Source organism: Astatotilapia calliptera, chromosome 13, assembly GCF_964374335.1.
Source record: "Astatotilapia calliptera chromosome 13, fAstCal68.1, whole genome shotgun sequence".
Taxonomy (NCBI): Eukaryota; Metazoa; Chordata; class Actinopteri; order Cichliformes; family Cichlidae; genus Astatotilapia; species Astatotilapia calliptera.
This window is the reverse complement of record NC_137434.1, coordinates 18,489,921-18,514,984: the sequence shown is the minus strand read 5'-3', so window position 1 is coordinate 18,514,984 and position 25,064 is coordinate 18,489,921. Positions and strand designations below refer to the sequence as shown.

At 37.3% G+C, this 25,064-nt stretch overlaps 1 protein-coding gene and 1 long non-coding RNA gene across 3 annotated transcripts; one reads left to right on the top strand and one right to left on the bottom strand.

Moving 5' to 3' along the window:
- Positions 1 to 572: 572 nt before the first annotated feature.
- On the bottom strand, positions 573 to 5,349 carry LOC145419754 (uncharacterized). The gene is made up of 2 exons (XR_013901096.1): positions 5,257 to 5,349; positions 573 to 5,012 (listed from the first exon to the last, which is right to left on the bottom strand). It is a non-coding gene; the product is annotated as an uncharacterized LOC145419754 (long non-coding RNA).
- On the top strand, positions 1,868 to 11,946 carry plek (pleckstrin). 2 transcript variants are annotated; one of them, XM_080288157.1, is made up of 12 exons: positions 1,868 to 1,939; positions 2,041 to 2,137; positions 3,554 to 3,718; positions 5,547 to 5,602; positions 7,818 to 7,973; positions 8,507 to 8,688; positions 8,975 to 9,066; positions 9,169 to 9,353; positions 9,480 to 9,584; positions 9,852 to 9,935; positions 10,463 to 10,532; positions 10,637 to 11,946. In XM_080288157.1, exons 4-12 carry the CDS (start codon positions 5,561 to 5,563, stop codon positions 10,774 to 10,776), a joined length of 1,056 nt encoding a protein of 351 aa, XP_080144283.1. In that variant the 5' UTR covers positions 1,868 to 1,939; positions 2,041 to 2,137; positions 3,554 to 3,718; positions 5,547 to 5,560; the 3' UTR covers positions 10,777 to 11,946. The 2 variants fall into 2 exon arrangements, with proteins under 2 accessions (XP_080144283.1, XP_080144282.1); XM_080288156.1 differs by having other exon boundaries at positions 5,464 to 5,602.
- The last annotated feature ends 13,118 nt before the right edge of the window (positions 11,947 to 25,064 follow it).

Genomic DNA, 25,064 nt, shown 5'->3' with positions numbered 1-25,064 from the left:
TTCTGAATTTGCTGAGTTGCCACAGCTGTCAGATACTGTAGGCTGATAGTTGATGCTGAATTGTACGGGGACCAAGTGAAAACTATGCAAAATGACAAGCACCTTAAAAATAACCTATAACTATAAGCAGTTTTGTCAGTTAGCTATACAAAGTGTTATAAGAAGTACAAGCTTTCACTTTAATTTGTGGAAGTGTAACTTTAAAAAAAAAAGTGTGTGAGAAATGTAGTGAAAAAACCAACCCACCCACCTAAACCCAAACTGACTCACTGGAAAGCTGTATTGCATTTTCAATTTTCCTGTATTACACAGAAACTTGCAGCACCTTATCATGCGTGGTCACATCACATTATGTGTGTGAGCCTTCTTGGCAGTGTAGGTGTTTAACAATGGATGACCACAAGTAGTTTCAGGTGTGAACAGTGGGTGTGTGATTTGAAGTGAGTGGGGGTGGTACTGTTTCCTTGATTTCATCATACTTACAGTGCCTTACATGTCTCCTCCAGACTCTTAGTTCTGACAGATGTTTTGTCTCCTTACCCCCGAGACATACAGTGCATCATCAAATCAAATCAAATCAAATCACTTTTATTGTCACATCACATGTGCAGGTACATTGGTACAGCACATGCGAGTGAAATTCTTGTGTGCGAGCTTCACAAGCAACAGAGTTGTGCAAAATACAATAACATAAACAGGCAAAATATACGAATGGCTAAATCTGAAACTAATAAATATATGTACAATATATAATAGTATATGCAAAAAAAAAAAAAAAATTCTGGATGTGTATACTAAATGTTTTTCTACGTGTGTGTGTGTGTGTGTACACATATTTTACAAATTAAATAGAGTCAATAAATAAAATATATAAAAATATACATAATACAGTTTTTTTTTATGTGGCACTTTTATATCTCATAGAAGAAGAAGCAAGGTTACATCTCTTTGTTTGCTTTGAAAAAATTAATATTCCACACTGTAACCCCTTTTCAATCACCAACACAGAGAGATGGCTCTCATGTTGATGGTTAATGATACACACTGCTCCAGGATTTATTAATAAAACTTATAAATACCATCCCCCTTGATCTTTATTCATAGCATGGGCAAGAGGAAAGCATGACTCAAGCCAGACAGACAACAGTATGGCTGGTGTCCTTTTTGATAAATGCCACGGTCATCGGGAACGTTCCTGTGATCCGTGTTTATAGGAATGAGATCATCATAGCCTCACAAGAAAAGAAGAAGAAGAAAGAAACTGGATGATTAAAGGAAGGCAGTTGCATTTTAATCTCTTAAACATCACTGGGGAGATTTCTGGACATGTGAAAGCTTGTAACAGTTGAGCTAGTAAATTAATTAGTTATTTAGCCATCTTTAGCATGACTTTCTCAGGATCATTCACACTTTTGAGCTAAATCAAGTGAGTGTTCCTGGATTCATGTGTTGCGTTTAGTTTTAAATGTAGTTATTATGCCCTCTAGAGGTGCATTAAAAACATCACAAAAAAACAAAAGAAAACGAAATTAAATTAAAAGGTTTGAACAAAAGGAGGAGGTGTTTGCTTAGGCAAAGCTATGATGTCACATTATCTCAAAACAACATCACTCATTTTACAATTCACTTTAGATATACCGTTGAGCTCAATCAAGGTTGCAGAACAGAAAATCAACATGACTAAATTTATATTTTAGTTCTCAAGAAATAATATTAAAACTCTAACTAAAATAAATTAAAAGAAGAAAAGTGTGAAAGTAAAAACTACTTGCAATCTTGCGTCACACTCAATGTGACTAAGTCTGGTGAAACAGACAGCTGAATCATCATGTTGAAACCTGAAACAACAGATAAGCAGACTTCCTTTCATGCCAACAAATGACAGCTGGTTGTGAAACGTTGTGGCAGGCACGTTCTTGATAACAAGTTGATGAACAAGGTGGGACTGTAAATTCTTTTTAATGGTTAATGAAAAGATCATATTTAATGTTTCTCAGAACTGCAATTTGTAATTATAAAATATTTTATCATCTGTCTCAGGAGGTAGAGTGGGTCATCCACTGCTAGGAAGGTCAGCGCTTCTCCACTTTGCATGTTGAGATGTCCGTGGCCATGGCCAAAAGCCCTCCACAATGTTGTGAGAGACTGATTACTTTTAAAAACAGCTAAAAACACATCTTTTTAAAATTGCATTTTGTTAACTTTTGACTGTACTTTGTCTTTTTAATCTGTTCCTATACCTTGTAAAGCACTTTGTGATCTTTTATCTAGAAATGTGCTATATAAATAAAATTTTACTTACTTACTTACTAATGTCATGCAGAAAACAGTTACTTCAAATAATTACCACTAAGGATGCTTCTACATACCCCTGAATCATGGGATTAACTGGTTTTTCACAAGAGCGCAAAGGGCAACTGTAGTTGCAAGCATATTATATATATGAAGCTGTTATCGCTTTTTAAAATTTAATCTGCATACTTTGCTAAAATACATTTAAAAGAAATTGTGCAATTATGAAAAAAAGTAATTTTTTTTAGGGCAGAGAACGTCTACCTTAGCTCAGCTTTAGGTGCAACGCATCAGTTAGGGAGTGTTTTTAGAATAGAGAATCACATTTATGTGAGGTTGCTGAAAACATTCATAGCATCATGAAATCATCCTACAGATTATAAAAACTGCAGCACAAAACATACAGAAGAAAGATGCAATAAGAATATGCAAATCAGAAGCTTCAGTTAAGTTTGAAAACACGTATGATTGAAAGTGTTATATGAACACTTTCAATCATACATTTTTAGATGAAGTCATACACAGAATTTCTGATTATACATACTTAATCTGCTTTGTAGTGTAGTGTAGTGGAGAATAAACTTTGACATTTATTTCTGACTTATACTGAACACAGTGTATGTAAAGTGATAATATTCCAAAGTAAAAAACAAAAAAACAAAAAACAAAAACATGTTTGTTTAGACATATTTTCAGTGCATATGAAAAGGGAAAGTGGAACCTTTGGCTTGAAACTGGGAAAGTATTGATTTTCATAAACATACAGCAAAAGAGGATTTGGGAGTTTTATGTCAGAAACTAAGTGAAAACCAAGAAGCTAAGCACAGCTTCTGAGGAGCAAGGTCAAATTACATTATGTCTGTGAAGGTTCTCAGTCATCCAGGTCATCGTAGTCAAAGGAGCTTGCAAAGAAAAGCGTCTGGACTTCTTTAAGTTACTTGAAGACGTTTCACCTCTCATCCGAGAAGCTTCTTCAGTTCTAAGGTCAAATGGTGGAGAGTCCCAGATGGATGGTGGAGAGTCAAATTACATTAAGTTCATGTACCTTAGATGCTTACTAATGAATATTCCTATTACGCTGACATATCTCCCATGTTTCCAATTCATGCTTAGTGCTAACAAATCTGTTTCTTCTTTCTGTTCGCAGGCAAAAATAGGTTTTTTTGTGCCTTATGTAAGATGTACAAATGTATCTGTTATGGGTCTTTGACCAAGAGTTTGTGTTTTAGACTCAGCACCAACCAAGTGTGTTTGCTCTCAGAACTGTGTCTTCATACTGACCCTCACATACAACGGTCAGTACTACAGGCAGAAACATGGCTGTGCCGTGGGTTCCCCAGTTTCACCCATTGAGGCCAACTTTTACTTGGAAGAAGTGGAAAAGAGGGCCCTGTTATCCTGGAACACCACGAAGTCATTGGTTCAGGTATGTGGATGACAACTGGGTGAAAATCAGAGATCAGGATGTACCAAATTCACTGATCACATTAAACCAGAGAACAAATACATCAAGTTCACCAGGGAGGATATGAGAAATGACAGACTAGCCTTCTTAAGAGATTTCAGTCAGTAATGGGGGACATTTAAAAGTTAATGTGTACTGTAAGCAACGCATACAGATCAGTATTTAAGGTTTGACTCTCATCATCTTTCAAACTGGGTGTCATCAGGACGCTACAACACAGACCAAACACCATCCCCACAGATACAGCGGCCAGTGAAGAACAAAAACACTTCAAAAAGGCCCTGAGTAGACGTGATGATCCCAGCTTGACATTTGTCAAAGCCGGGAAGCCACCTAAAGAAAGCTCCAGCCGATCCAGGAAAGAAGGACAACTGCTGTCTAAGCGAAAACCCTTAGTGATCCCTTATGTGTCAGGAGTATCAGAACAGTTGAGAAGTATTTTTTCTAAACATTCTGTAGCTTTCAACTCCCAAAACACACTGCGCCAAAAATTGGTCCACCCCAAGGATTGGGTTCCCCGACACAAACAGAGTAATTGCCAGGAGGATTGAAATGATTTATATGTCGAGAAAACCAAACAGCCTCTGCCTAAGCGGATGGCACAACACAGGTCTAACTTGTCAGGCCTCCCACTGAAAATGTTATGTCCAGATGAACAAAATCAACTTTTTGTGTTCCCATGTGTTTCCACTTCCCTGATCACCCCGCAGTGTGTACATTGTCCTTCTGTTAAGACAGGTCTTCAACTGTCTGCATTTGGGTCGTCTCTCCGCTCCACTCGATTTGCTGCCGGAGATCATGACAGTATGCCCTGATCAGAATAGACCCAGCAGATTTTGTTTATGAAAATTTTGAGGCATGGGCGGTGGCTGCTGGTGGTTGCCGGAGGGCCTGCTGCCCAGCCCGCTGGAGGTTCCACTGTTTCCCAGGCCACATCAGCCGATGCTGGGTTCCTTATGATCCTTCCTGCCAAGACTGCCTCTTCCCTAGATGCTCTCCCCCAGCTGGAAAACTTTGTTTCTGAGCCATAAAATAGTAAAATTCTGTTCATTGTTCTTGAGTTGGCTGGTAATACGACTACTTTATCCCCTCATTTTGGTTTTGGCTTGTTTCATGGTTAGTTCCTCATTTAGTTTTTTTTTTTTTTTTTTTGTAGTGTTTTGCCAACCAGCCTGAACAAACTGCTCACCTTCTGTTAACTCCGCTCTCCACGGGTCAGCAATTAGGTCCTCCCTCTGCTCCACTTGATCTGCAGCTGGACATCACGACAAATTCAACGCAGTGTTAAAAAGACAAAGAAGGAACACAGTGGGGAAAGAATACAACAACAAAAAAAGACAGAAATACAGTAGGGGAAATACAAGTTGACTAACACAGCAAAAATGGCTTAAAATTTTGGTTTGAAGGTTTCTAAATGCAGCAGATTTACAGTAAGCTGAATACAAATACTTTTACCAGTACAAGCTTCTCTGTTGAAATGGATAGAAACAGAAATTTACCATAATGACACGCAAACAAGGGCATCTATTATTAGAGCTCCAATGCTATCTCTTTAAATTTAACACTATAAAATTTAGACACTTCAGCAGAGCAGCACAAACTAATTATATCGCAGAGAAGAGGAAGCTAGCTGACCAGTCTTTATTGGCAGACACCCAAGAGCACAACTTCCTGCTCATGGTACGCTGTTCTTTGTGGTTTGACAGTGACACAGAGAGAGAGAGAGAGAGAGCTGACATGGATAAGAGGGTGGTTTTTTGACAGTTACTGACAAGAGTCACATTTGCAGCAGACAGCAGCGTGATGGAGCCACAAGAGATCAGAGAGGGATACTTAGTAAAAAAGGTAAGAATAACTACTACCAGAAAGTTCTTACCATTGTCTTTGTGAACACAGAGCTTCTTTAAAGTATTGATAAAGTAAGTATAAAATACTATTGTTACTTCCTGTAATACTATTGTTTTTGTTTCATTATTTTTTGATAATGAAACAAAAACAAAATTGAGGGAATGACAAGACTAGATTTTTTTTATCCATTGTCAATTCAGTGTAATAACTAAATTTAAGTAAAAAATAATTTTCAAAGAAAAATAAACCCACAACAACAATTTGAATAAAAAGGGTAGGGCAACTTCTGAGGTTTCAAACTAAGATGAAAGAACAGCCACTTGAAAAGGAAATCAGGACACCTGCAGAAAAAGCTTTACTTCACAAAAAGACAATGAATATGTCATTCAGGAATAGCAAAAAACTAACATTGTTTTACTCAATCGGGAACAGCGATACAAGTTTCTTGAAAGGTACTTCATGACAGTCAACTGCACATTTCTGTTCTGTAGTCGCAACAGTGACTCAAGTTCCTACTTCTGTTTACAACACGAAGTAAAACATGAATGTGTTGTGGCCTTGTTCTACTTATAAACTGTCGCTCAAAGAGAACATTTGAATATATGACCTGAAACAATGTCATTTGCAATGCGCTGTCATCAAACAGTGCTGTGAAAACCAGTGAAAAGATGTAACGACTAGACAAATTCCAATGTACTACACAATCACTATGAAGAATATTCACACACTTAGATGACAAGCCATTTCCTGCATGCACAATGGAATTTATTATGAATGTCAACGTTCATACATTTGGTAGGTACATCAGCACACTGTTCTTTTTGTGTCTAGGTGTGACTTTTTTCTTTCCACACACTTGAAATGCTGATCAAAGGCCATTCAGGAAGTGTTTTAAGTTTTGTGACACTGGTTTTCTTTTCAGCGTGCATGACAACAGCTATGTAGAAATGATGACCTTTCGCTTGTTCAATTATGAAAGATGTATGACAGTGCGAGTGGTGTTAGTCATAGCCATGTCTCATGGATGACATATCTAAATTTAGACTATATGGACAAAAATACTGGGCCGCCAACATATCATGCCTCAGCAATGGAAACTCACTGCATTGTATTCTGGCCCACAATGTGGGTGCTGATGTTAAATCTGGAAAGGTTTTTTATGGCCTTTTTATTTTTCAATAAAACATTTTCTTTTACATTTTTGATGGCCAGAGCACATAATTCCAAAAGGCGTTGTTATTGCCACGAGTCAAATGTGTGCAGTCTTTTCCTGTGATGAAATTCTAGAGCTACTCAAAGGCTTATTTTGCATTGAACTTCATCATCTGGACCCCGGACAAAAGGCCACTTGATTGAAAACTATACCACTTTAGGATGATATTCATTAATTTAACTATTTTGTTAAATAATTTAAATAGTTAATTATAATTTGTTAAATAATAATTAAATAAGTCTTTTGAAAAGGTCTTCAGATCTTGGCATGATGAAATCACACGTTAAAAGTTTAGTTCCCTAAGGAGTGAATGGAGCAGAGAACACTGCGAGCTTGACAGATATAATGGTTTGTCTTAACCCAAACAGGTGAAATTAAACATCTATAAGCACAAACCCAAAGTGAAAGCAGTCTACTAACAGATTCCCCAAGCTGCAGATTCATTTCTGCATTTACATGTCACAAACAAGGGGCCAAGAAAGTATACCCTGCTTTCCTTTTTAAGCGTGCTTGTTAATGTTGCACTTTAGATCAGAGTCCGCATGGGACATATGATTATTTGTTTATTTAAGGGAATTCATTCAAAATCAAAACATAATTAAATTTCTTCTTGCTACATTATTTAAACGAAAAGGTGACACTTTGGTTTGTTTTATATAAGTGACCAGTGGCCTTTAAGGCATGGTGTTTTACATTTTAAAAATAAATGTATACAAAGTATTACATAGCTGTTACCACATGTAATTCTAAGCAGGATGGTGTGTGGAAGAATACGTTTATTTTGTATATATATATACATATATATATATATATATATATATATATATATATATACACACACCCACACACACACACACACACACACACACACACACACACACACACATATATATATATATATATATATATATATATATATATATATATATATATATAATTTTTTTTTTTTTTGCATTTTGCATTTTGGCTTAAAGCAGCTTATTTCTTATTGATCCTCAGGGTACATTGCTAAACTCCTGGAGTGCAGTGTGGGTGGTGTTGTCAGAAGATGGAGTGGACTTCTATAAAAAGAAAACAGACCGTTCACCTAAAGGGATGATCCCATTGAAGGGAGCAACACTGAGCAGCCCTTGTCAGGATTTTGTCAAGAGGATGGTAAGAAAATGTTGCTATATGGAAAAAAAGAGGGTGGGAACTACTGACTCAAAAACTGCAGTTATTGAGTCATTGGCACATTGGTGACTTTTGCACACTCAGTGACCCCACCCTGCAGCTTTATGTGGTCTCCCACTTTGTGGTTGAGCTGTCGTGACTCCTAAATGCTTCCATTTTACAATAAGGCCACTCACAGCTGACCGGGGAAAAGAAGAAGAAGAAGGAAAGTTTCACTGACTGACTTGTTGCAATCAGGCATCCTGTTTCAGTGAGCTCTTCAAACCTTGTAGAGGCCTACTGCATGGCTAAGTGCTTGATTTCATACACTGTGGCAGTGGGAATAAAAACAGCTGAATTCAAACATTACAAGGAGTAGCTTTTGTCCATATAATGTATTAAGAACTAGTTCTAAAGAGTTAGATGTAGAGATTATTCATTATTCACACTCCACAGTAAAAGTACTAAAAGGTAGATTCAAATTGAGACCATCAATGCCATCTAAATGTTAGACTGACTAAATATGCTTGTTTTAGCTGGTTTTCAAGATAACCACTGAGAAGAAGCAAGATCACTTTTTTCAAGCCTCATACGTGGAGGAGAGAGAGCTTTGGGTCAAGGACATCAAGAGAGCCATAACCTGCATCCAAGGGGGAAAAAAGTTTGCCAGAAAGTCTACCAGACGCTCCATTCGCCTGCCTGAAACAGTCAACCTAGCGTATGTTGTGTTAAATTGTGTTAATATTTTATTCATTATACTTTAAGAACTACAGCAGCAGCTAACAGTAATTGTCTGTCTATTATATAAACACTTGCTATCAGATTACAGTACCTATTTTAAGGTTACAGCATATATACAAAATGTGAAATCTGATATCCCAGCATGCCTAGCTACAACGGCTAAATTAACATCATTACTTCAGTGAGGTTCAGTGAGCTGTAAAGTGCTTGTACTTCAATAGAATGAAGAAGCAACACTGACAGCACTCTCATTATTTCCCCAGTGCGCTGTACACAGAGATGAAAAACCAGGATGAAGGCGTGAAAGAGTTAAAACTGGAACAGGAGAATCGAGTCTTCAACCACTGCTTCACCGGTACACCTGGCTCAGTTTTGTTGATGTAACAGGTGTGCAAGAATTTCTTTTTTAACTTCAAATGTTCTCACCATTTTTCTCCGTTTCCCCATTTTTGCAAAGGTGCAACGGTGATAGACTGGCTGATTTCAAAGGAAAAGGCGAGAAATAGACCTGAGGCACTCATGTTGGCAACAGGGCTCATGAATGAGGGTTTTCTCCAGCCTGCAGGTGACTTATCAAAAGAGGGAGCAGAAAGCGGAGAGCAAGCAGCCTTCTTAGATGAGACAAAAGCTCTCTATTATTTTGTAAGTTAACCTGAGCAAACACTGCCGTTTAACAATATGTTAACTGTATTATACATAGACTTTATGGACTCGGCAAAAGCATTGTATATTATAAATATATATACATTTGTTTTGTTGTGCTTGCAGGCAGACAGTGGCTTCTTTTGTGAAGGCTACTCCAGTGATGAAGATGTTCTTCTAAAGGAAGAATTCAGAGGAAACATCATAAAACAGGGCTGTTTGGTTAAACAGGTGAATCAGAAAACAAGAAAAATATTCCCAGCATCTTTGTTGCAACTTATACTCTTAGAAAGTTGACCTACAAAGTCTGCAGACGTCTCCCGATTTGAAGCCACTGTTGTCATTTGTCTTGCTGCAAAACATCCTTCAAAACAGAGATAAAGATAGCAGTAACCTCCAGCAGTCGTGTCACTCTCTCAAAGAGGAAACCTGTGTTCGCTGCTGAGTGATACAATCAAATAAAAAATCTGATAACTCAAACTGTGTTATTTGTCACAGGGACATAGACGGAAGAACTGGAAGGTGCGAAAATTCATACTCAGAGATGACCCTGCCTATATACATTACTACGATCCTGCAAAGGTAAATACTGATTTTGGAGATATGCAATCTAATCCAATTTTATTTATAAAGCACTTTAAAATACCCTGCACAGGACCAAAGTGCTGTACAGAAAATAAGTTAAAAACAATAGAATAACAGAAATCAGCAAAAAATAGATAAATAAAATACATAATACATAAAAAATTAAAACAGCCCTATATTATAAAAGAAAACAAGATAAAACAGCATAGAATCAACTAAAAACAACAAAAATAAAACTGAAAACTAAAAACCAACAAAGGCCATAAAGAGGTGGGCTTTCAGGAGTGACTTAAAAACAGGTAGGGAAGTGGCCTGTCTAATCTCTACAGGGAGATAGTTCCACAGTTTGGGAGCTGCTACAGCAAAAGCACGCTCTCCTCTAAGTTTACGCTCAAAATAATAACGGTAAAAATAATTTAAAGAACTGAAACAATAAGGGGTAATCGTTTAGAAACAACCCCTCCCTAGTTACACAAGTTGTCTTCCTTCTGTTATATTCCTCTAATTTCTTTTCTTCTTGTCAGGCTGATGACCCTCTGGGCTCAATCCACCTCCGTGGGGCGGTGGTCACAGCTGTGGACTATGTGCCTGATGGTGTGTGAGACTGCCGCCATGCAATAAACATGTAGCTTTTCTTCTAATAGTTTGTCTTCACGTCATCCCCTTTAACTCATCGCCTTGTCTTTCAATGCTTTCAGCCAAAAAAAAAGATATTGATGGCAACCTATTTGAGATCATCACTGCAGACGAGACTCACTACTTCCTCCAAGCTGCTACAGACCAAGAAAGAAAGGAGTGGATCAAAGCAATACAGATGGTGTCAAAAAGCGGAAAATAACAAATAGCATGGAGCAGCAGGGGAATATGTAACAGCTGCAGCGGCATATCGAATGCAAAAGTTTGGTAGTTCTGTAATTATATTCTGTCACCCACGTTTTTGTATAGTTTTTAATTGTTTTAGAGGAACTTGAAATATAAAGTTCTCTACACACTATCAAACTGCAAACATCACTTCTGCTGTAACTAAAGACAGTCAAATTTAATATAAAGTGTCATAACCAATGTTTACTCTATTTTAGTGAACACGAAGATATGATAGCAAAGTAAAAATGAGCTGAGGAATAAATAGAATGAATTATAATTAGATAACATTGCAAATATCTATTTATTTTAAATATGCTATTCTGTAAAACTACGATACAGCTGAGTCTCACCAAATGACAAAAGATAAAGGCTAAGATAGTATGAAAGATAAACTGGGTTTTTTTCTCCTCCTGAGTCTTATTATTCACTCCACTGTGGTTTTTTGATTTCCTCCTTCTTAACCTGCCCTTCAAAAGCCGGAGACAGTTCTAGCTATCACACGAGCACAGTTGGTTCCTGAGCGTGAACTAACTCCGAATCACTTTCAACCTTCACAGTTTCACACGTTGTGGCTTACAGGCCTGCTGCATACATGAGACACTTTATCAGTGACAGAAACGACAAGCGTACACTATTATGTGTATTCAGAAATGTAATTTTAGTGCTAACGGCTAAACTGATGAGTTCATGAAGGCTTTTTTAGTTTTTCGTTGTTTTTTTTTTAGTTTTGTCTATATTAGCTGGACTAATGCTTATTTATTTCAGACCTATTTGAAAGTGAGAACATTGCCATTCTATTTTAAAATCCCTGTCATATAAGTCAAATTTAGCAGCATACGCCACTACAGACCATCTAGCATTTTATTTTCAGGAGCGATTAGTGGTATTTGAGATGGCCCTTTATCTGGCACCTTGATACTTGGGTTTATATCATTTATGTAAACTACAAATATGTTAATAACCTATCTGATTGTGGTTTCATTTTTCTGTGTTACACGGGACATAGCATTCTCTCTTTTGACACAATGCTTTCTGAGGTGTCACTTAGAGACAACGTTACCATAACGGAAAGGAACAATGGCAAAAACTATGAAGCTGCAGGTCTTTGATATAAATTTGACTCAATAAAATATGTTACTTTGGCCATTTAGGCTCTTTTTTTTAAATGAACAATTTACTCTTAATTTTAATTCTATAGCGCAGGACTGCACAGCTTTGACAACTTTTTCTCCTTTCTACCAAGAGTCACTGCTTCTTAATTTTCTTTCTGTCTTCATGTCTTTTTAGTACAGTACAGTGAACCATTGCCATACTAGAGGGTTAGGTACAATCTTTGGCTTCAACTGTTCCCCTTTCAAGTCATTACTATATCCTTGTTTTGACACAGAGCCTGGTGCTTCTTTAAGTACTTGAGCATGTTTCTCTTCTTAATATTTCTAAGAGAGGGTGAGAGGATAAATCAGCAAAAGCAACATTTCATAATAAAAACAGAATGTGTAACTGTAGCTTCCTGCATATGTTTGTTTTACAATTTTAACACAAGAGGGCGCTATATATCAACTTTATATTTTTGTTATCAGTCAGTTGTGGGAGCTTGTGTTCGGTGTAAAATGGTCATATCACTATGCTTTGAAATCACGTTAGTCTACATACACTTAGACTTTTAATACTGTCCCCATAAGAAATAACCAGGCGCTTCTATGAAGGAAAGATGGAAGACTGAAGCTCAGCTGTTTAATAAAGCGCACTTATGCACCTTGTAGTAAATGGAACTATGTATAAAGCAATAGTATACTAACAACCCTTAGACTATATTTTAAATGCAATGATAGTAAACACTGTATTTAAACAATCAAGTGTAATATCTATAAGACTGGCGTGATTAATTGGAAATCAGTGGAAGTTTTTGAGTCGCATATGTTGACTTGGAGCAGTAAGCATATTGAGTATAGTAAAATGACTCAGAACGCTTTCCACAGAAAGTCAGTGTTTTAAGAGCAGTAAAGAGCCATGAATTCGTTAGGGAAAACACCTTAACACAAACATTTTACAATACACTGCCAGTTCAAACCTCTCATCCTCACTAGATTTTCAAAAAAGAACAAAAAAAAACACACAAACAATTCAATAAAGGCATCATTCTAAATCCCCCACTGTTAGTCTCTTCTAAGAAGCAAACAGTGGTGGTCAAAACAAAACACTAAAACACAAGCATCCTTTCAGTTCTAGTGGAAGGTAGTGATCACTGAGAAGAGGCAGCATGCCATTTATGTGAATGTTCTTTCATCATGAAATTCTTATGTACAGATACAAAGTCCAACAATCGATGTGGTTATAATGAAGCAATTTCACTGTAGAAGCTGGATATACAATACATTAACACTGACTTCGGATGTTTTTGGTCCATTCAATGGGCATTATCAACGTTAATCATCCCATTGAATGGAGTGACAACATCTGAAGCGGGTGCATATAAATAGCTGAAAATACTCAACAGGGTAAAGTAAAGTTATATAACACGTACATCATATGTAATCATATGGTAAATGTTTCATTTACTAACTCATTTAAGGGATTTTAATGCCTCCCTCTCCACTAAGAAACAAAGTGTGACAATGTGAAAAGCTCAAGGAAAAGAACAAAAATCTATAAAACTTTCATAAAATGTGAAATGGGAGCAATAAATCAACAAAAAGACAAACCCATAAGAAAACACAATTTCCTCAAATCCCATCCTATCTAATATGGATGTACTTGAAAACTCTCTTTGGGCATTATGTCAGCAATGAACCCGAGGGTATGGAAAGTTTTAACCTGGCATGCTGTAATGTGAGAGGGGAGACAGGCTTTTTACTTCTACTGTATGTATCAGCCAAACTTTGTGTTTTAATGCAAGTAATTCCACATCTTTTCAAATCACACCTTTGTTTGTCTGGTGTCAAATAGTGACTGATTTTCACATCGTTTTTCTGTGTGACAGAAAAGTTAGACACATTTAATCGTTGGACAACAAAACCATGAAGATATATCACAGAGCATACATCTAAGGGTACTAGAGTATTAAAGTTCAACTACACGAATGACCACACAGACTTTGAGCTTTGCCTGGCTGAGACAAAGCACTGTACAGTAATGCGTTTCAAAGCACTCCTGAACCTGTAGTCTTTCCAGAGACTGTTTTCCAACTGCCATCAAACTAACCTGGAGGAACTAGACCACTTTCATTGTTTAATGTCAAATGGGAAATGAAAAGTCTAACTCTGGCTCATGAATAGTATTTTTAAGTTCATCTCCATCCACATTTATGAGGTGTTAGGCACATCAAGCTTATGACTCATCCCTGAGTTTGGCCAAACAGACTTTTTAAGTGCCTCTTTTTGACCAGTGTGAAAGAAAGTTTACCCCATCATTTACTAGTGACTCCCCAAGAGGAGTCTTTTATATGAGTCTGCTCTCAAATAACATGGGTTTTTAGATTGGATCTGTACCCTGCTGTTAAATCGTGGATAAGCCTCTGCCCAGGTGGAGTACTTCAAAGCTCCTCAGAATAAAAGCCCATCTTCCATCAACCGTTCAACAGACTCTGTGTGCAAGATTGGATCTGTTCCTTATTAACAGCATTTAAAATGAGTATGTGCCTTCTTTGTACTAACTTCAAAGGCTCTGATGTCTGACTCACCACATTTTGTACTGTAAATGATATGTTTTGTTCTTTGTGGAACGATATCTTCAAGGAACAAGACAACTCAAATTGGAAATTGACACATACTTGATGAAATAGAAATTTGACACTTGTTGCAGTTCAGCGTCAAAAATGTCAAACTGTCCAACAAGTCATAAAAGCCTCAACAGAAAATTCCTACGAAAGACTTTCAGCAGGGCCAGAATTGTTGTACTTCAAAGGCAGCACTATCGCCTTACTGACTATACACGTAAGCAATGTATGCATGTTGATTCTAGGAGTATTTAGCTTATTAATCATGTCAGGTAAGCAAGACTAGAGCAACACTAGAGCACTATAAGTGCACTCTACTTTTATGAAGAAATAACAACAGAACAGAAATACTGAATAATTGCTCACAGAAGACTCACCCCCGCGTATGCATACTACAGATGACTGAATTTCCCTAAAGGCGGGATCCATTAACTGCTAATGAAAAGAGCATGACAGCTTCATTTAAACTCCCTCACATTCACTGCATGGTTGACACTAAGTATAATACTCACCATGCCATTCATTCATCTCAATTTTTTTCTGTAAATACTGTAAACAAACAGATGAATGAATGAAATGTTGAAATCAATTTTTGTTCACTATTCCTTTCTAAGCTGTAATTTCACCCAAATAAAAAAATAGCCATCAAAGCTCTTGTTAAATCTAAAATGTCTGCATAAAATCCTGAAATGAGTTTCCTAGCTTCATAAATCATTTATTAGTGTATCCTCGACAATATTTGGTGCATCTTACTAAAAATTGAAGTTAGAGTATCATTACTGTGTAGGGAGTGTAAAATGATTTTAACACCCTTTATTTGGATAATTTTCAGTGAAGAGGAACAGTGCACGGGTGTACAGTGTCTCATAGTGGCATTTCTGCTTTTTGCCTGTGCTCTTGTTTGGAGCTTAGGGTGAGAAAGGAAACCAAGGAATTGAGGCAAGCCACTTATGCCTGGGGATATAGGGAGGGCTCACAAGTATTAAAAAAACAAGTGGTAAACAAACAGGTTTTCTTTTAATGTTTGGATTGCAAAATCCTTTATCACCTATTTCTTTATACTTATTGTTTACTTTTTTAAAATTAAAAATTTAATTATTTTAAAATCATTTAATTCAGTTTTTATCACAGCATCCCAACTCTATTTGAAATTAGGTTAAAGATGAGATGCTGAGAGAAATGAATGTTATACTAACCACAAGTGGACAGATTTAAGGTTCCCACCATATAACAGTTTATAGGTGAACCATCATCTAGACTCAGGAAAAATGTTTGAAAAATAAAATAGATAAATAAAAATTACATGAAAAATTAACACTGTCAGTGGCTGTATAATTTATTAATTTTTTTGTAGTTATTCATGAGCGTCTAAAACCACCTTCCAACTTGAAAAACTTAAGTTAAAAATATTCATTTAACTATTTATTTGCTTAATTATTGATCCTGGGGTCCTCTGCAGTTATCTCAGTAGTGTATTATGTATCTTAATAAAAAGGCAGCATGGTGGTGCTGTGTGTCTGTGTTTATGCGATTTGGCTTTTGATTTTGGGTTATTGCATATTCGGGGGTTTAGATTTTGATCGAGTTGTTTGGACTGTTATTTATTCTTTTGAATTATAAAATACTTTTGTTCAGTTTTTGAGAGCCTCGGAGTTTTGTTACTCATGTTTCTAGTTTTTGGTTCTTGTTTGATTTCCCTTCTTCGTGTCCAGTCTGTCTTTGTCTCATCGAGTCTCCTTGGTAGTCAGTCTTTTCTCCATGTTTTTTGTTATTCCTCTCTGTCTCATTTGTCAGTCATGTGTCTTAGTCTGTGTCTCTGTGTTTGTTACTTGCTGTTTCATTTTAATAGTCTCTCATTCTGTGTGAATTGTTTTCAGTTTTACTTCCTCTGTCTCTTTGGTCTGTTATTACTTCCAGGTGTGTTCCCACCTGTTGCACTTCCTGTTTTTCTCCTGTATGTGTATTTAAGTCCTTGGTTTTCCTCTATTTATTTTTTGCGTTGTCCTATTTTGCCTTGCGTTCACCTATTTTCTGTGACTTCCATGTTTCCCTTGTAGCTTTCAAGTTTCCTAGTTTCCACCTCTTGTGAGTTTTTGGTATTTTTTAGTTTTCAAGCTACAGAAATAAAACTGCCTTGTTTAGTTCATTTTCATTATCTCAGAGTCCTACCTTGCCTGTCAAACAGCACATCATCGCACTTTAGCACCGTTGAGTCATGGCAAGCAGGTTTTGGGTTTGAATTAATAACCTGACTGGGACCTTTTGTGTGGAGTTTGCATGCTCTCTCCATGGCTTCTCTCTGGGTACTCTGGCTTCCTCCCACAGTCCAAAGACTGGTGACCTGTCCAGAGTGTACCCTGCCTCCTACGCTATGGCAGCTGGAACAGGCTTCACCCTCAGTGCAATCCTGAATTGGCTAAGAGGAAAAAATGAATAGATGGCTAAAAATATATATATATTTTTAATTTTTTAAATCTGTCACTAGTTGAATTTATTGGGATATGCAGTGCTGTACAGAAATAAATCTATCGGCTTTTTCGGTAAGACACCTTTGTGAAAAAGGAGCGAGGTCTGTAACTATATTTTCCTTTTACCCCCGGGGTGAAGAAGAGGCTATTTCCAAAGCCTGAAAAGCAATACACTTAATTTTCCATTACTCTGGGGTCTTGTCTGTGATTCCAGAGAGGCTCATCTAATTTGTACTGCATCTGTCCTGGTCACAGTAAATGACTGATGCTGATTCTTAGTACAAAGAAACCAGGTTTGCCATGACACAAAGCTGATGTCATAAAGTTAGACTTCTCTATCTACGAAAACTATGTCCACACTTCATAAGTAATTCATCTAATATATAAGCAGATTGTTTCCATGGTTAACAACAAGACTTCGCTCTAGCACAGTGATTGCAATTGATTTAAGACTGACAAAGAATTTGGACCTACTAGTAGCCTATTTTAACTGTTGAGATTGTTATTGATGGGATGAATTAATCAGTATCTCAGTAACGAGAATCTGTACGTGTTTTGTTTTGTGTACTCATCCTCCTCATAGTCTCTCATGCTCCGGAGTGACTAATTCTTGACCTTGACAGGCTGTCATCATTATTGCAGTCCTGTGGGATGGAAGAGCCACAATAACAACTAATGACACAGAAGGATGGATGAGTTCCTGCCCGAGATTGTGCCTGGTGGGGCTGAAGTCAACAGTGATATATTGATCTGCAAGATGTAATCCTGTCATGTAATGAAATGCTTATTAGAGTTATATTGTGTTAACTTAAGACTCATTACTCCATTGTACAGTTGCTTCAGACCAGTTCACTTTGTGCACACATGTATGTTTAATTTAAATTGATAAAATTCACGGTTTACTCATCAATCCACATCTAGTTAGCTACAGTAACATAGTCACAAAACCTTCAAAAAAATCATAACTAAAAATCAAAAGCTGTAATTTCTCATTGAAGGATTCAGATCCTTAATTCAGTAATTTGCAGAAGTTCTACTGGCAATAACAACAGTTTCAAGTCATGTTAGGTGGGTTTCTTTGAGCTTTACATACTTTTGGTAGAGTGTCCCATTCTTCCAGGCACACCCTGTCAAGCCTGTTGAAATTTGATGGTAAGCTTCTGTGAATAGCCATCTTCAAGAATTAGTCACTCTGAAGAGAACTATCAGTAATGTGTCCTGAAGCCATTGAGTATTATCTTGACTGTAAACTCATTGCTGTGCTGAAAGATAAACTCCTGACATGATCTCAAACGGTGTCCCTCATGAAACAGGTACATGGATGTTTTTGACCTCGTTCTTTGTTCACTATTCTCTTTTTTCTTGCAGTTGAGAAGCAACACCCACATGATGATGCTACCACAGCTATCCTTCACTGTACGGATGGCATTAGCCAGGGAATGAGCTATATAACCGCCTGTACAATTTAAATGGAAGTTACCAAAGTTCATGTAAAAGTGAAACACACACACACAGACGCACACACAACCAACGAACAGCAACTGTTCTTAAAAATAAATATTTCTCATTTCACACAGCCCTCTTAAGAGACCATGCTCTTTAGAGACACCTCCAAGCCTGTATTTTAAAGATGGGTGGACAAATAGACAGATCCTCATTTAAGCTCTTAAAGGAACCCTGCTGATGAAATTGTTCTCAAGTGAGCACAAAATCAGAATCATTATTCATGACTAGCCAAAGATTTGCTGTCCCAGGATGTCTGCCTGCAAAGCTGTGGGTCATTTGAGGATAAGGAAGCAGACATCCAGACAAACGTTGCATTAATCTGCTATCCAAAAGACGTGAGGTTAACAGGCCAGGTTTGACATCGAATGGTCATTTGTCAATTGAACATGCAGCTCCTGTCAAGACGTTCTTACCTGTTAATCTAAAGATGAAACCTTTATGTTTCCATATGAAATGAAGAAGTGTAGTGAATTAATAGAAAAAAATATACATGCAGAGGATTACCTATTAAAAAAAAAAACAGAGGCAATATACTGCCTGAAAGATAAAAAGAAACGGATACATTTTTTAAGGTTTTGCGAATCGCATTTTTCTCAATGTAATACAAAATGTGTTTATATACAGGATTTGATTTAATGATAATTGTTTTGAAAGGTTTTTGTTTTTCATTTGGATTACCAGTGATGCAAGCCAAGATGACTGCACTTGATACGTTCGATTAAAAAGGAAGCTAAAGGCTTTTTGACACAGCTCTCAAGTAGGTTGTCAATTTTTGATGTTAGACGACGTCATTAGCATCAAGTTTGTATAAAAGTAATGATGTTTTTCTGGTTTCATTTTCCTTGAAAAGGACAGCATTTTAGGTATAAATTGATGGGGACATGAATTGTGATCTTAAAAAAAAAAGTAAGTGAAAGTGTAATTTTTCATAAAACAACATGAAGTAGTAGCCAGTACACAGAAAAATGTAATTAACTACCAGAAAATATTGTGCAAACTCATTGCTTTAGAAAAACTACAGAAGTACAGCTTACCTAAGAAGATAAAGTTAGTACAGTGTATTCATTGTGAATATGAACTATAGGGAGATTTAGCAAAGACATGAATAAAGGAAAAGAAAAGAAAAGAAGTTCTTGTTAATGCCAAATGTATAGCTTCCTGAACATTAATAATGTTAGGTGTGCTTCTAATCGTGATCAAATTACGCAGGCATTTAAGGAAAGCTTTTACTACACCTGCCTGCACTCTGTGAGGTCTAGAGGTCAACATGTTCAGTGAAACTCAAGTGTTTCACATTTAGGAGGAGGAAAAGCGAATGCTGGAAAGAGCTTTTTAACAAAGTTAGCTGTGTCTTTCTTAAAATCCCCTGCCAGATTTTCTTGTGATGGCAGGTAAAGCCGAGAGCCAGGTGAGAAGCAGAGAGAACCGACACATTTAAACAAATATTTTGCAGGATGCCTTTGCTACTTTAGAAATATCTATACCTTTTCAAATGCATTAAGTTCTTTGTAACATATAAGTTTGTCAAATTAATAACAAAATAACAATAGATAGAAAATTAGTTGCCATGAATGTCACGATCCTGGGTCTTTTGACCCAGTGTTTTGAGTTTTAGTTCTTTTGATGTTTATAGTGTATGTTTAAGCTTATTAGGTGTCCTATGTTCATTTGCTTATTAGCTCCCCCTTGTGTTTTCAACCCCTGTGAAGTCTCCCTTGCCCTTCGTGTGTTTCATGTCTGTGGCTGTATCCCAATTCAGGGTCTGCAGCCTTAAAGGCCGCATTTCAAGGCCGATTACGTCACAGCGGCGCGCCGAAGGCTGTCCCAATTCAAAGGCTGCTCGAAATGCGGCCCTGAAATGCGTCCTTCATGTCCCTGAATTTTAAGGCTGTGGCAGTGTAGACTTCGTGGCCCAACATATCCCAGAATGCATAGCGTGGCGGTGCGTGTGGATAATTTTACCGAAAAAAAACGGCGGATGAGGGGCGCCCGAAGAGTAAACTTTAAGTAAGTACTGAATATTATGTCACTTATTTATGTGCAAATGTTTAATAACAAAGAACATGAAAACATTACTGTTGGCCACATGTCGGCAAAGTTATGTGACATTAGTGACGTTTGTACAAACTTGGTTTTAAAGCCTTTACTTTAAAATATACGCCGTTCAATAGCTGAGCTTAATCCTACAGAGAATGATCAAAGCTCATGTAGAAAGAAACAAACAAATGAACAAAAGATTTTCTCCTTCATTTCTGTCAAACAAAGCTGTATGACACGTTTCCAGCTGTTAGTATCATGGTTGCTAGGCAACCTGGGCAGCGCAACGGAGGCTAGACCGTCCCATTTCACAAGCCCCGCACTTCCGGCCTTAGCGGTCTTTGAGTACGCGGCCCTTGAGGATCGTTGAGGCTGCGTACTTTAAGGCTGCAGACCCTGAATTGGGATACAGCCTGTGTGTCTTATGTTGTCATGTCTGCCTCTCATGTTTCCTGTTTTATTTTGAAGAGATCTCGTGTTTTTATATTATGGATTATGTTTTGAGTCCTTTGTTGTACTGTTTCTTGTTTCCCTAGATTTCAGTTATGGATATCATAGGTTTAGTTCTTTGGCTTTGTAATATGGCTTCCCTGTGTTCAATGTTGTGTCTACTGTGACCTTTTTGTACCATGTTTCTGGTCCCTATGTTCTGTCTTCTCAGTTGCTGTTAAGTTTGCATGTTTAGAGTTCAGTCAGTGTGTTTCCTGTTTTACTTTGAAGGTCCATGTCTCATGTGAGTATTTCTAGTTTTGCTTCCCTTGTCTCGTCCAGCCTGATTACTCCCAGCTGTGCTCTCCTTCTGTGTCTCATTCCCTCGTTATCCCTCTGTGTATTTAAGCCCTGTGTTTCTCTTTGTCAGTGTTGTAGTCTCCCTCATGGCTGTGTTTCCTTGCGTTTTAGTTTGCCCATGTCCCAGTTTAGTTTTCCATGCCATTCTGCAATAAAGCAGCTTTTTGAGTTTAATTTCGTTGTCGTGAGTTTTGCTATTGGGTCCTTCTCCTGCCTGTACACAGCCAAAACATGACAATGAATACGGAAAGAAAGAAAGACAGAAATGAAACACAAAGACATAAATGAATGCTAAATCAAAACCCTCACAAAGGACAGTGAAATGTTGAACGCACAATATTTAAAGGCACTTACATTTCACAGCAGTTTCTCTAACTCCACCTTGAGTCATTCTGGAAATTGCACAATTACCGTATTACCGTACTAAATAAGGGCATGGCTTCTAGCCTGCACTGCTAATACAGGTCATTAACCCCAACTCCAACTACTTTACACAGCAGTTTCACATCACCATCCATTTTGTTCTGGTTTCAAAATAAACAACCTAAAACAACCCTGAAATATAAAACAGACAAAGGTGGCTTACCAAAGTCTTGAGGGAGTAACTGCCATCTTTCACAATCATACCACCTTGTGACCAAAGTCTGTAATGTGATCTGTAATAATCTGACAGCACACCCGGAATACAGCTAACAACGCAGAATTCAGTCGGTGTGTAAACATGATCATTTTTATTTCATTAATGACGGTTGCTGGACACACACAGCTGCCAGCTCAACATAAAAACAACGTTAACTCAAAATCCAGACTTTTAAGCCAGTGAGGCGTGATTGCAGATGCCACGCTGGTGCGTCCATTGCACCTGCCGCAGCATCGCGAACCACGCCGCGCCACACAGTGTTATCCAAAGGAGATCAACAAATAACACATTTATATGCATCCCAACATCCTGATGGAATATTACAACTGTACTGACAGACAGGTTTCAGTCTAACAGAAAACGAGAAGCTGACTGAGAGATGTAAAAGGGAAAGAAAGAAAACAAAATGTTGTAACTTTTCAAAAGCAATGTTGATTGAACTGATGAAACTTTGTTATATGTTATAATGCAAGTAAGCTAGTTGAGAGGATGGCAGCTTGCAGGAGTAGAAAGTGCTCAGTTATGGTATCAACCACTGGGCTTTATAAAGAAACGACCATCTCTTGTTATATAAGCAAAATTTTGGTTCAGTAAATGTATAAATAAATGTATGCCATTCAAGATTACTACAGTAAAGAAAAAAAGAAAAAAAAAATGACTGCTGTAAATTTCCTGACTCACTCAACCATGATTTTTATCACATTTAAAGTTATTGCTGTAAGTAGGACAAACGTAGGCTACCTAGGCGTATATTACCAGTGCTGTCAATAATAATAATTCAATTCAATTCATGATATATAGCACCAGTTCAAAACAATTCACAAGAACAAATTTCCTCTAGGTGCTTTATATTGTAAAACCAACAATATTAGAAAGAAACCCTAACAATCACACAACCCCCTATGATGAGCAAGGGCCTGGTGACAGTGGGAAGTAGAAACTTCCTTTTAACAGGAAGAAACCAGGAAGCTATCTACCACAATAAGCTGAGGGTAAGGAGACAGAGAAGAGAGCAGAGGGTGGCGGGATAAAAGACAAACTATGGGAGAAAGAGCCAGATTACGATGATAACTAATGATTCAATACAGTGGTGATGTATAAACAAACAGAGTTTAATAAGAAATACTGAATGCATTATGGGAAGTCCCCCAGCTGCCTAAGCCTATTGCAGCATAACTGAGGGATGGTTCAGGGTCACGTGATCAAAGGGTTACGCCTAGAGAAGATGTCTGTCTTTTGAATCCAAACTGGGAGCTATAAGGCTCTGACTCCCATTCTACTTTAAAAGAACTCTAGAAGTCACAAGTGAGTCCAAGAGTGAAGTGATCTGTTAGGCTAATAAGGTAAATGCATTTATTCATTTCATAACATTCATTTTAAAAGGATGAATGTTATCTTATTAAAACACTGGGGGCTCTATCAGAGGACAACACCATTTCATGGTCTGAAAAATTCTGAGGACCCTGCTGTTATAATAGATGGGAAGAAGAAAAAAAAACAATAAAAAGACAACTCTGCAGTTCATTCCAGATGAATCCCAGGGATAAAAACCAAGCAACACCTGAATGCTACATGATGTCTGAACAACAGCTGTGTTCATGCACGTCCCGTAAAGGTGAAAATACTTGTATAATGAAAAAATAAAGGTGGAGATTTATTTTATTGTATTTCTGTTATCAGAACCATGGTTTTCCATCCAACCCCAATGATGCTTGCTGAGCCCAACAAGTACGTCATCAATAGCTTGATAACAAGAAAAAAAGAGAGAGAGAAAGGCATCTCAATATTCTGGTGCAGAGGAGATGCAACATCCACAACCTTTCATCAGAAAAGGTCAGCACTAGCACACCCCCATATTTTAAACAAACCAATTTTTATTTGTGTGAATTTGTGACATAAATGGTTAGTTTTTAATTAAAGGGATTTTGCAAAACCAGTGGGTGTTTCTTCTTTTTTTTAAATTTCAAACATTCTCATATTCTCTTTTCTGTACATATTTGAATTAGTTTTATATCAATAGTGCCTCATAGTGGGACAATCTCATGTAGAAAATTGCCACATCAGGTGACAATTTTAGATATCAGAATAATGTAACTATTATATTATTACTTTTTTTGAATAGAAAACACATAAATAGCTTTGGAAAGATGGAAAAGCAATGCCATGGGCAAATGTCATGTAAACACTGTACCACATTGGAAGCCAAACAATGAGAAGCTGAGCTGTCAGTCGGAGGATGAAATAATTTCTTTGAAAATGTTTATTTGTAAAGCCTAATAGCAGGTTCTCCAGGAAAGTGAGGTACTGAGGGGGGAAAAAATAACACATTTTCACTAAGTGAGACTTTGCCCACAGGGAAGCGAGCACAGAGACTGATGGAGACAATAAGCAAGGACCCTGATAATGGCAAAGTAAACATTTCCAAGCATCAACCAAGAGCCAGCAAGAAATTCAGCGCAAGTGAGCAATCTTCACATGATGTAAATAGGAAACTAATGGCCAAATGATGAAAATGAGCATGACTAAGCTCAGTGTAGACTAAGTGTGACACATGCTGTGGAGTGTGGTTAATAAAAAAGGTCAGTATTTGCGATTCAAATTAAATGTGTTCCAGAGATAGAACCTCTTCTTACCTCCGCTCCTGCTTTACAGGCTAATGATTTCGATACTGTTAAAATGTCTCCGTGCATTAGTATAGCCGGATGGCATTGTTGTGCCCACTGCCATGGGTTCATTTAAATTTGTTATGAGTAGCCATCTTACTAGCATGCATTTGGTAGAGAAAATGAGAAAAGGAATGATTTCCTCATTAGACGATTTTCAAGAAAACAATAGCAATTCCCTGCTTAAAAGGTTTATCAGGTGAGAAACCGTATTTGGGTACCTTAAGTGGACACCCAAGCTGGTCTCCCTCCCTGTCTCTGTGAGATTATCCACACTGATTTCTCCCAGCCAATCATCGAAAAGTCACCTATAAGTGACATCATTATCCAATTAAACTCTAAGATGTAAAATGTGAATTTCCAAGTATTTCAGTGAGTGCCCTGTAAATGGTTAAAGACATGTTGTTGAATTCTTTTTGCTTAGATATTTTCACTTAAATGCTT